This window comes from Rhinichthys klamathensis, unplaced genomic scaffold (assembly GCF_029890125.1).
Source record: "Rhinichthys klamathensis goyatoka isolate OS25496 unplaced genomic scaffold, OSU_Roscu_1.1 h1tg000366l_1, whole genome shotgun sequence".
NCBI classification, from domain to species: domain Eukaryota; kingdom Metazoa; phylum Chordata; class Actinopteri; order Cypriniformes; family Leuciscidae; genus Rhinichthys; species Rhinichthys klamathensis.
Genome location: NW_026606875.1, coordinates 67501 through 80407, shown reverse-complemented (window position 1 = coordinate 80407; position 12907 = coordinate 67501). Strand labels below are relative to the sequence as shown.

At 44.4% G+C, this 12907-nt stretch overlaps 1 protein-coding gene across 2 annotated transcripts in view; it reads right to left on the bottom strand.

Annotated features, from left to right (window-relative positions):
* Positions 1-3789: 3789 nt before the first annotated feature.
* tfr2 (transferrin receptor 2) overlaps positions 3790-12907 on the bottom strand; it is a 30192-nt gene continuing 21074 nt past the window's right edge. For both annotated transcript variants that reach the window (XM_056233289.1, XM_056233288.1), the window contains exons 14-18: positions 12868-12907; positions 11751-11835; positions 10722-10949; positions 6382-6522; positions 3790-4242 (exon numbers count right to left, since the gene is read on the bottom strand). The exon at positions 12868-12907 is cut by the window's right edge and continues 31 nt beyond it. In XM_056233289.1, coding sequence (XP_056089264.1) covers positions 4000-4242; positions 6382-6522; positions 10722-10949; positions 11751-11835; positions 12868-12907 — 737 coding nt within the window. In that variant the 3' untranslated portion in view covers positions 3790-3999. The remainder of the gene's footprint in view (positions 4243-6381; positions 6523-10721; positions 10950-11750; positions 11836-12867) is intronic.

Sequence of the window (12907 nt, the reverse complement as noted above, 5' to 3'; positions counted from 1 at the left end):
GGCGAAGCTCTCACAGGAAGACATCATGAAGGACACGGCCACCGTGAAGAAGATCATGATCGCTGATCCTGGAGTCAAAGAAGAAAATTATTGCAATTTCATATTCAACTCGCATGTAAATACAGACTGTAAGAAATAATTCATACTCACCTCATGAATCTGATGAAAAAAAGAACCACATGGAAATAACTAAAATGTCAAGTGTAAATAAACTACAATTTTACAAGATATTTTAAAAGATATTACAGATTACAACGAATAAACTGAAATTATAATTTAATATTCACTTTGTCATTGTGTTTTTTATTTATTTATTACTTTCAATGTAATATATTTTTCGCATACCGTTTAAATAGACCTTATTACTGTGCGTTCACACCGGACGCGAATAGCGCGTCAAATTCGCGTCTACCGCGTCTGGTTTGACGCTTGACCACTTTGTGTTAATTCGCGTGTCAATGGCGAAATTGACGCGCGTAACAACAAAAGTTTGAAGCGAAATTTACGCGCGTCAGAGGCGAAATCCGGAGGCGAAAGTTTCGAAACCCGTTGGCGGCCATCTTTTTAGATGTTTATCGAGCATTAGCATTAGCATTATTCGAGAGAGTCACCGCTCGTATATGCTCTGGAGAGCAGAAACAGCTGCGTAGGGGACATCGTCGCTGTACTCGGGTCCACCAGAACCTCCGGAGGGTTTCAAGAGTTTCACAATTTGCTCCAGGAGCTAGGTTTGGTGGACCTAATGGTGAGGACGCTGACGAGGACAGCGTAGGCCGTATAAGCCCTCGGCCTCGAGTGGTCTAGCTATGCCTGTCGAGCCCGCGCTCTACAGTCCGGCGCGAGGTTCATCCTCGCCCGCATCCACCTAATCTGTCATTTATTTTTGTTTTGATAATAAACGAAGCCAGCCTCCAAAAGTGATTAATCTGTCCTGTGATTTTTTTCTCTCTCTCACACATCACTGTCCAGACACTAACTTATATGTTGGTTGTCTTTACATTATAATAATATTTCATATAATCTAGATATGGAATAAATAGCATTCAATACAAAATGAATATGTCTCATATATTGAAATCAAGTTTTATGTGATAAAATATTTGCTTTGTTGTGCATTAGAACCACAGTCATATATTACAAAATAATTTATTGAAGCATCCAGATACTTCACCACGTGACAGCAGCAAGCAGCTAGGCTCCTGATTGGTTAACGCGGCGCGAATTGACGCAGAAGTTCAGATTTTTCAACTCGGGCGGCAGACGCGAATTCGCGTCAAACGCGTGAATGCACAAATAGCACTAACTAAATCATTCGCGCGTAACGCGCTTAACGCGCCAGACGCTCAATTCGCGGCATTCGCGCGAACTTGACGCGCGAATGAGGAGTATTCGCGTCTACCGCGCCGCGCTCTACGCCTCATTCGCGCCGCAGGAATTTTTTACGCGCGTAACGCGTCTTTGCATTGACTTAACATTGAAATCACTCGCGCCTGACGCGCTATTCGCGTCCGGTGTGAACGCACCATTAGTCATATTCATTTTTATGCGGATGAAAACGAGGCTGTGGACATTCACACACAGTACAATGGTCTAATATCACATTTAATTTTCAAAACTCACAACTTTCAAAACTGTTTTATAGACATTTTGTCTAATGAAAGTTTAGCTCCACAATTACCGCGTTGAACAAACTGAACCTTTCCCTCACCCTCGTTTTCATTCCTGTCAGAAATTAAACACGGCACTACGGTGATATTTTAACGGCTATTTCATAATAATGTTCTTTATCCAAAACTTCATTAATTTAAAACCAAATTAAGTATTATTTGATTATATAAAAGTTCTAGTTTAATTAAGCGTGAAGCAAACATTTCTTACCTCAGAAGCTTCTCCTTGCGTGCTCATAAGGCGCTGTTTGCGCATGCGCCTTGTGCGCCCGTTCAAACGGTTTCTTTTTTAATTTAAATAAAACGTTTCATCAGACTTGTTTTGTGTTTATTTTGACTAAAATACGCTGATATTACTTTAGGAATTTACAGCTAAACGTCTTTCATAGTTGCAGTTTGGTCCGTTCGTTTAGGTAAAAACCAGCAAATGGCTGCAGTTTATTCCTCTGATGATGTTGTAGATATGTTTGAAAAATCAATAAAACTGGTATTTGAGCCACAAAGAAAAATATTTAAGTTCACCACACCATTACCCTGAATGTTTTAACGGCTGTTACATGACAAATGACGTTTATTTAGAGTTAAAACATATTTATTTATTCAAAACATCACTTTATTCAAAACATCACTATTTTAAAATTAAATTAGACATGTTTTGACTAAATTAATATTGATTTAATTTGTCATGAATTAAACGTGTCTTGGTCTTACCTTAGAAACTCTCCCTCTCTCTGCGCGCACTCCCGCGCTGCTCAAAGTTGTTTGCGCATGCGCCTCGTTTCATCAGATTGCTCTCTGGTTTTGTGTTCATTATAAAATACATTGAGACTACTTTAAGAATTTATAATTAAACTATAACTTCTCTCAAAGTTGAAGTTTGGTCCGTTTGTTTTGGTCAAAACCCGCAAATATGCCTGTTAGTCACAGCAATAGTGGCACAACCATGTATTCCTTTGAAGATGTTGTATGTTTTTGAGAAGAAAAAAAAACTGGTATTTGAGAGAGAAAAAACATTTTTATTGAAATGCACTATACAGCATATGTTGTAAATCCCTTTGCTTTTTACAAGTTGAAATATCAAAAGTACGGTAATGACGACATGGCGTGACAACAATGATGTCACAGCCTGAGGGCGGGGTCATGTGACATCATAGAGTTGATTGAAAGCAGATGCTGCTTCTTGATTGGACGACAGTATGACTGTCATAATTATGAGAGTCACTGCTCCCGATAATTACCGCTCACATTCATAAGAGTCTCATTATCACGGTAATAAAAAATAATCTCTTCTCAATCATAACTGTTAATTAACAAAGTAAATTACGAGGAGATATCCAGTGGCCGCTTAGATAAACTGAGAAGATCACCGGAAGAGACGAAAAATAACACATTAGTAAATCACAGTTGTTGAGCAGATATGAAAATACTCTCTGAACCAGAAGCGATGCAGTCAAATTCGGCATATTCTAAAACGCTAAACGTTGAACTTTGTGCTTTGCTTGTACTTTGTATGTTTTATTAATAAGCTATTTATCGAATTTGGTCTTAATATCAGCGTAATGAGGCATTAATGTCTTTTCTTCCTGTGAAAAAAATGCTAAACGTGCAAATTTAGCGCTTTGCGTTTATATTCTGGGCTCTTGTCTGTTTATATAGTTTATATTAAACTAAATGTGTTCTTGTGTCCTGCTACATTCAGCCTGTTTCTAAGGGGGAGAAAACGCATAACGTACAATTATTGTCTTTCCACTTGTATTACTGTTGACCCAAATAAGTGTGAGGTAATCAGTTACATCAAGTTAAGATATTCAAAGATTTTTATTTTGTACTCATTTTAATTGCTCTCAACTTAAAATATTTGAGTAAGCTAATTCATATACATATCTTAAAATTATCATAAACCTAAAGTCTCCCTGTGGTGTAAATCCAGCGTTTAATGTTGTTTATGTGTCTATGTGGTGTTATTAATACGCTTTAATACAAACCACGTGTAAATTCATAAGTCGTAAGTATTTCCTCCTTAAAACTGCAGTGAACCAAAGACAGTCTCAAAAACACGGTTTGAAATCGCTGGTGTTTCTGACGTCACAAACGACCTTGTAACCAATCAGATCAGCGTGTGATCGTCAACCAGTGGATCTCTGAGCTGAGCGAGTGAGTGGAGGCGGGGCTCATCTGCATATTCATAGAACCGCGTATACTAAATGAGGCAAGGGCATAATGTGTCACCTTTAAGCCATGTTAAGCGTTGTAGAATATCCCTGAAATTAGACTGTTCTGGGTCGGCTGGATAAATAAATGCTAACGCTAACACTAACGCTCACGTGGAGCTCTAGAGAGGGTTGTCTATGTTCCAGACGTCTCCGCTAAGCGCGTTAGCAGCGCCCTGTAGTGTCCAGGTGAAGAGCGCCAGCTGGCGGCGGAAACGGGTCTCGTCGAACATCTGCGGGTCCGAGCGCAGGAGCGAGAGATGCTCCGCTAGCGCGCTCAGAGTGTGATCGCCGCGCCCGTGGAACACGTGACGGAACGGCGTCTCCACCACAGACACGTACTGCGACAGGAAGTAGTATTCCACCTGTGTGCAATAAACAGTGTTTGAGTCCGCGTCACTACAGTGACTTTTGCACGGCATATTTATTTTTGTCTTGTTTCCAGTCCACATATCAAACATTTCTTACATCAAGATGCATTTACTAAAATAGTAAAATGACATAAGATATTATGACCTGTTTTCCGGGGGAATAAATAAAAATTAAGTGAATTTTTGCTTAAAAAAAGCAAAATTATCTGCCGATGGGGTCAGAAAAATAATGTTGTTTGTGTTTGAATTATGATTATTTTTCTCACCCCATCGGCAGATAATTTTGCTTTTTTAACCCTTTAAGTGTCACCCCCCTTTTTTTGAATATACTGTACATGAAAATGCACATTTCAAACTTAAATGGTTGTAATTCAAGAATGCTTTGGAATATAGACGTAAGATTGGTCTCGTTTTAAAGAAGACATTTGGCAGATTTTTGTAGAAGTGAAATAAATTAAGAAAGTGAAACAGAAAAAAAGTTATAGAAGTTTATGAAAATGTACAATGTAAAAAATTTAATTATTCATATTTTATAGAAAATATATATTTTCAAAACCTGGGCGACTCTAAAACTGAAAAAAAAAAAATCAAAGTCAAAAATCTGAACAAGTTGTGATTCAAATTTTAGGTTGATATCTCAAAAAATAAGCTTTCGGTAAGATTTTGTTTGGGCGTAGTACCAGATAATTTTGCTTGTTTTAAGCATCAACTCACTTAATTTTGATTAATTCCCCCGGAAAACAGGACATAATATCTGATGTTATTTTACTCATCTAGTAAATGCATCTTGATTTAAGAATTTTTTGATATTTGGATTGGAAACAAGACAAAAATACTAAGTAAGAAAAGCATTTTTTATTTATTATATTTTAGTGAATTTCTCTGACATCATCATACATAAAGCATGTCATAACATTCTAATGGAAATATGATCATATTTTGTAATTATCATTTAAATCGGATACATTTTTAAATTGGTTGTCATAAATAAACATCTTATGGGGTTTCAAATCAATATATGACTTTCTGTTACGAAACAAAACATTGATTTCACACATGTCCACTGTAGAGACACCAGGACTTACATCATGTTTATCAGGAGACACAACAAGTGGACAGGGAAAGAAATTATATTTCAACTTTCCTATGAAATATTAGATATTATTATGAAAATCTTGCCAATTACTACTCCCATTATTATGCTTATTTTTTATTACATGTTGCCCTCAGAACACATTAGTATGCAAATTATGTTTTATGTATACATTAATACATTGTATAAAATGGGAAAACCTGTTTGTGGCCATTTTACACACATATTGCATAAAGCAAAAATGGTATATCAAATCATTTTGTTATATCTTTCATAACATAGTTGAGAATCATCTTTATACAAAGTTTGGTATATAAAACCCTGAAACCTAAAAATGTAATGGTGATTTGTTTTTAATGTCTATTAATGTCTTTTTATTTAAAGCTTATTAAAGGAGCTGTATGTAAGAAATGTATTTCAATTAATCATAAAATGGCCCTTATGTGTCTCTAGACATTAATAAATCATGTTCATTTCAAATACTTAAATCACTGACAACAATAGTACGGCCACGATATTGTCATTTAAAAAGTGCAGTTGCAGCCCTCAACTGATGTTGATGTTGTCATCTTGTGTTTTGGCCTGAAGCCCCACCCTCCACCTATCTACCAATCACGAAGTCAGTAGTGTTTCGGCATCCGGGTTGCCAGCTCTGCTCTAGTTGAAAGGTCCTTGTAGCAGCCTACTTTCCTGCTGGATCCTGCAGCCTATCTGGCAACCTCGAGTCAGGGGGGAGGGGGAGGGGATACACTGCTCTACAGTAATTTGAAAGTGATTGCAGTACCAGTTTTGGCCACAATCTTACATACAGCTCCTTTAATGTCTTTTTATTTATTTATTTTTTAAATTGAGACCTGGTGTCCTCTACAGAGGACATAGCATAACATATGAATAAAATATAATTTATTTAAAAAAAAAATGTTATTTTTAGAAAATAAAGGTGTATGCTCTAAACAATGTAATGGCGCAAAAAAATACTTTTTTTTTTCTGGGTCTCGGGAGTAAACTACTGTTTTCCAGTGCATGTGGTGTGTGTTCACCCTCATGATGCGTGTGTTGTAGAGCCGGGCCAGCCTCTCGTCCTGGACGTCGCTGTTCTTGATGGCCTCCTGCAGGTTCTTGGCCGCTCTGCTGAAGTCCCCTCGAGCGCTGAAGACCCACTGCGCAGACAAACCTCGAGACTGGCGACACAGAGGCGGATCAGCTGACATACTGACGCTTTAGTGCGCGCTCACTTCAGCATGAGGCTTACACAAGTGTGTGATGTGTGCTCACTGTAAACATGTGTGTAATACTGTAAAAATGTTACAGTAAGTTACCTTAACGTACAGGGTGAAAACTGAAATTTTACTGTAAAATACTGTACAATTGATGTTTTTAGCGTATATATGAGTGTGTGTGTTCTGGCACCTGTAGCTGCGCGGCGTGCTGGTTTAGCGTATGAGTGTGTGTGTTCTGGCACCTGTAGCTGCGCGGCGTGCTGGTTTAGCGTATATATGAGTGTGTGTGTTCTGGCACCTGTAGCTGCGCGGCGTGCTGGTTTAGCGTATATATGAGTGTGTGTGTTCTGGCACCTGTAGCTGCGCGGCGTGCTGGTTTAGCGTATGAGTGTGTGTGTTCTGGCACCTGTAGCTGCGCGGCGTGCTGGTTTAGCGTATATATGAGTGTGTGTGTTCTGGCACCTGTAGCTGCGCGGCGTGCCGGTTTAGCGTATATATGAGTGTGTGTGTTCTGGCACCTGTAGATGCGCGGCGTGCCGGTTTAGCGTATATGAGTGTGTGTGTTCTGGCACCTGTAGCTGCGCGGCGTGCCGGTTTAGCGTATGAGTGTGTGTGTTCTGGCACCTGTAGCTGCGCGGCGTGCTGGTTTAGCGTGTGTATGAGTGTGTGTGTTCTGGCACCTGTAGCTGCGCGGCGTGCTGGTTTAGCGTATATATGAGTGTGTGTGTTCTGGCACCTGTAGCTGCGCGGCGTGCCGGTTTAGCGTGTGTATGAGTGTGTGTGTTCTGGCACCTGTAGCTGCGCGGCGTGCTGGTTTAGCGTGTGTATGAGTGTGTGTGTTCTGGCACCTGTAGCTGCGCGGCGTGCTGGTTTAGCGTATATATGAGTGTGTGTGTTCTGGCACCTGTAGCTGCGCGGCGTGCCGGTTTAGCGTGTGTATGAGTGTGTGTGTTCTGGCACCTGTAGCTGCGCGGCGTGCCGGTTCAGCGTATATATGAGTGTGTGTGTTCTGGCACCTGTAGCTGCGCGGCGTGCTGGTTTAGCGTATGAGTGTGTGTGTTCTGGCACCTGTAGCAGCGCGGCGTGCTGGTTTAGCGTATGAGAGTGTGTGTTCTGGCACCTGTAGATGCGCGGCGTGCTGGTTTAGCGTATGAGTGTGTGTGTTCTGGCACCTGTAGCTGCGCGGCGTGCTGGTTTAGCGTATGAGTGTGTGTGTTCTGGCACCTGTAGCTGCGCGGCGTGCTGGTTTAGCGTATATATGAGTGTGTGTGTTCTGGCACCTGTAGATGCGCGGCGTGCTGGTTTAGCGTATGAGTGTGTGTGTTCTGGCACCTGTAGCTGCGCGGCGTGCTGGTTTAGCGTATGAGTGTGTGTGTTCTGGCACCTGTAGCTGCGCGGCGTGCTGGTTTAGCGTATATATGAGTGTGTGTGTTCTGGCACCTGTAGCTGCGCGGCGTGATGATTTAGCGTATATATGAGTGTGTGTGTTCTGGCACCTGTAGATGCGCGGCGTGCTGGTTTAGCGTATATATGAGTGTGTGTGTTCTGGCACCTGTAGCTGCGCGGCGTGCTGGTTTAGCGTGTGTATGAGTGTGTGTGTTCTGGCACCTGTAGCTGCGCGGCGTGCTGGTTTAGCGTATATATGAGTGTGTGTGTTCTGGCACCTGTAGCTGCGCGGCGTGCCGGTTTAGCGTATATATGAGTGTGTGTGTTCTGGCACCTGTAGATGCGCGGCGTGCCGGTTTAGCGTGTATATGAGTGTGTGTGTTCTGGCACCTGTAGCTGCGCGGCGTGCTGGTTTAGCGTATGAGTGTGTGTGTTCTGGCACCTGTAGCTGCGCGGCGTGCTGGTTTAGCGTATGAGTGTGTGTGTTCTGGCACCTGTAGCTGCGCGGCGTGATGGTTTAGCGTATGAGTGTGTGTGTTCTGGCACGTGTAGCTGCGCGGCGTGCTGGTTTAGCGTATATATGAGTGTGTGTGTTCTGGCACCTGTAGCTGCGCGGCGTGCCGGTTTAGCGTATATATGAGTGTGTGTGTTCTGGCACCTGTAGATGCGCGGCGTGCCGGTTTAGCGTGTATATGAGTGTGTGTGTTCTGGCACCTGTAGCTGCGCGGCGTGCTGGTTTAGCGTATGAGTGTGTGTGTTCTGGCACCTGTAGCTGCGCGGCGTGCTGGTTTAGCGTATGAGTGTGTGTGTTCTGGCACCTGTAGATGCGCGGCGTGATGGTTTAGCGTATGAGTGTGTGTGTTCTGGCACCTGTAGCTGCGCGGCGTGCTGGTTTAGCGTATATATGAGTGTGTGTGTTCTGGCACCTGTAGCTGCGCGGCGTGATGATTTAGCGTATGAGTGTGTGTGTTCTGGCACCTGTAGCTGCGCGGCGTGCTGGTTTAGCGTATGAGTGTGTGTGTTCTGGCACCTGTAGATGCGTGGCGTGCTGGTTTAGCGTGTATATGAGTGTGTGTGTTCTGGCACCTGTAGCTGCGCGGCATGCTGGTTTAGCGTATGAGAGTGTGTGTTCTGGCACCTGTAGATGCGTGGCGTGCTGGTTTAGCGTGTATATGAGTGTGTGTGTTCTGGCACCTGTAGCTGCGCGGCGTGCCGGTTTAGCGTATATATGAGTGTGTGTGTTCTGGCACCTGTAGATGCGTGGCGTGCCGGTTTAGCGTATATATGAGTGTGTGTGTTCTGGCACCTGTAGCTGCGCGGCGTGCTGGTTTAGCGTATATATGAGTGTGTGTGTTCTGGCACCTGTAGCTGCGCGGCGTGCCGGTTTAGCGTGTGTATGAGTGTGTGTGTTCTGGCACCTGTAGCTGCGCGGCGTGCCGGTTTAGCGTATATATGAGTGTGTGTGTTCTGGCACCTGTAGCTGCGCGGCGTGCTGGTTTAGCGTGTGTATGAGTGTGTGTGTTCTGGCACCTGTAGCTGCGCGGCGTGCTGGTTTAGCGTGTATATGAGTGTGTGTGTTCTGGCACCTGTAGATGCGCGGCGTGCCAGTTTAGCGTATGAGTGTGTGTGTTCTGGCACCTGTAGATGCGCGGCGTGCCGGTTTAGCGTATGAGTGTGTGTGTTCTGGCACCTGTAGCTGCGCGGCGTGCCGGTTTAGCGTATGAGTGTGTGTGTTCTGGCACCAGTAGCTGCGCGGCGTGCTGGTTTAGCGTATGAGTGTGTGTGTTCTGGCACCTGTAGATGCGCGGCGTGCTGGTTTAGCGTATATATGAGTGTGTGTGTTCTGGCACCTGTAGCTGCGCGGCGTGCTGGTTTAGCGTATATATGAGTGTGTGTGTTCTGGCACCTGTAGCTGCGCGGCGTGCTGGTTTAGCGTATGAGTGTGTGTGTTCTGGCACCTGTAGATGCGCGGCGTGCCGGTTTAGTGTATATATGAGTGTGTGTGTTCTGGCACCTGTAGATGCGCGGCATGCCGGTTTAGCGTATATATGAGTGTGTGTGTTCTGGCACCTGTAGCTGCGCGGCGTGCTGGTTTAGCGTATGAGTGTGTGTGTTCTGGCACCTGTAGCTGCGCGGCGTGCTGGTTTAGCGTATATATGAGTGTGTGTGTTCTGGCACCTGTAGCTGCGCGGCGTGCTGGTTTAGCGTATGAGTGTGTGTGTTCTGGCACCTGTAGCTGCGCGGCGTGCTTGTTTAGCGTATGAGTGTGTGTGTTCTGGCACCTGTAGCTGCGCGGCGTGCCGGTTTAGCGTATGAGTGTGTGTGTTCTGGCACCTGTAGCTGCGCGGCGTGCTGGTTTAGCGTATGAGTGTGTGTGTTCTGGCACCTGTAGCTGCGCGGCGTGCTGGTTTAGCGTATGAGTGTGTGTGTTCTGGCACCTGTAGCTGCGCGGCGTGCTGGTTTAGCGTGTGTATGAGTGTGTGTGTTCTGGCACCTGTAGCTGCGCGGCGTGCTGGTTTAGCGTGTATATGAGTGTGTGTGTTCTGGCACCTGTAGCTGCGCGGCGTGCCGGTTTAGCGTGTATATGAGTGTGTGTGTTCTGGCACCTGTAGCTGCGCGGCGTGCCGGTTTAGCGTATATATGAGTGTGTGTGTTCTGGCACCTGTAGATGCGCGGCGTGCCGGTTTAGCCTATATATGAGTGTGTGTGTTCTGGCACCTGTAGCTGCGCGGCGTGCTGGTTTAGCGTGTGTATGAGTGTGTGTGTTCTGGCACCTGTAGCTGCGCGGCGTGCTGGTTTAGCGTAGCGCTGAGTTGCTGAGCGGAGCTGCTGTAACACGTGATGTCCAGCGGGAGAATGTGATCGTGGGAAAGCTTCAGCGCCATCAGACCCACGAGCTCAGCGACGGCTCGACCCACTGAGTCCAGACGACCCTGCAGAAGCTCCTGCAGACGCCCCACGCTGTCCAGATGAGTGTTCACGAACGGGTACGAGCGCGCGTCCTGAACACACACACACACCACTCATGTTCAGGACACCAGCATGCTATGAGGATCAATGCTAGCATCGATATCAGCATGATCTTTAAGTCTCTTCTGCATTTGTCTGATTAAAAATACAGTAAAACAGTGTAATATTACTCCAGTGTAAATCAGCTGTTTTCTATGTGAATATACAGTAAAGTGTAATTTATTCCTGTGATCAAAGCTGAATTCTCAGCATCATTACTCCAGTCTTCAGTGTCACATGATCCTCCAGAAATCACTCTAATATAATAACCCTGGACCACAAAACCAGTCTAAGGGTAAATTTTCTCAAAATTGAGATTTATATATCATCTGAAAGCTTTCCATTGATGTATGGTTTGTTTGGATAGGACAATATTTTAAAATCTGGAATCTGACGGTGCAAAAAATCAAAACATTGAGAAAATCGCCTTTAAAGTTGTTCAAATGAAGTCCTTGATTGTGCTGCACTCACTCACAAAAATAAATATGATATATTTACACTTACAGTAAATTTACAAAATATCTTCATGGAATATGATCTTTACTTAATATCCTAATGATTTTGGCATACATTTTGACCCATATAATGTATTGTTGGCTATTGCCACAGATACACCCGTGCGACTCGAGATTTGTGATCCAGGGACACATATGATGATGTTATGCTCAAGAAACAGGGGAACAGGAAAAGTAACCGGTGTCATGTGACTCTTCGGCAGCTCTGGACAATAATTTAAACCAGAATAACCAATTCTGACCAACTTTAATAGACTCTAAATGGAAAAGCATTATTACCTCGTTGAAGTGCAGCTGCATGGCAGGAACTCCCCCGAACGCGGTGAAACTGTAGGCGCCGCTGTTCAGATACAAGGGCTTCACTCTGCAGCACACACACACACACACACACACACACATCAGGAGAACACACTCGTTAACACGCATCAGCAGAACACACACACATCAGCAGAACACACACACATCAGCAGAACACACACACACACACACACACACACACACACACACACACACACACACACACACACACATCAGGAGAACACACTCGTTAACACACATCAGCAGAACACACACACACACACACACACACACACATCAGGAGAACACACTCGTTAACACACATCAGCAGAACACACACACACACACACATCAGGAGAACACACTCGTTAACACACATCAGCAGAACACACACACACACACACACACACACACATCAGGAGAACACACTCGTTAACACACATCAGCAGAACACACACACACACACACACACACACACACACATCAGGAGAACACACTCGTTAACACACATCAGCAGAACACACACACACACACACACACACATCAGGAGAACACACTCGTTAACACACATCAGCAGAACACACACACACACACACATCAGGAGAACACTCGTTAACACACATCAGCAGAGCACACACACACTCACACACATCAGGAGAACACTCGTTAACACACATCAGCAGAACACACACACACACACACACATCAGGAGAACACACTCGTTAACACACATCAGCAGAACACACACACACACACATCAGGAGAACACTCGTTAACACACATCAGCAGAACACACACACACACACACACATACATACACACACACACACACACACACTGGTTCCTCACATGTTCCTCCAGCTGCCCAGACGCTGCACCAGAGACACACACACAAACACAAACACACACACACACTCACTCTCTCTCTCACACACACACACACACACACACACACACTGGTTCCTCACACGTTCCTCCAGCTGCCCTGACGCTGCACCAGAGACAAACACACTCACACACACACACACACACACACACACACACTCACACACACACACACACTCTCACACACACACACACACACACACTGGTTCCTCACATGTTCCTCCAGCTGCCCTGACGCTGCACCAGAGACAGGA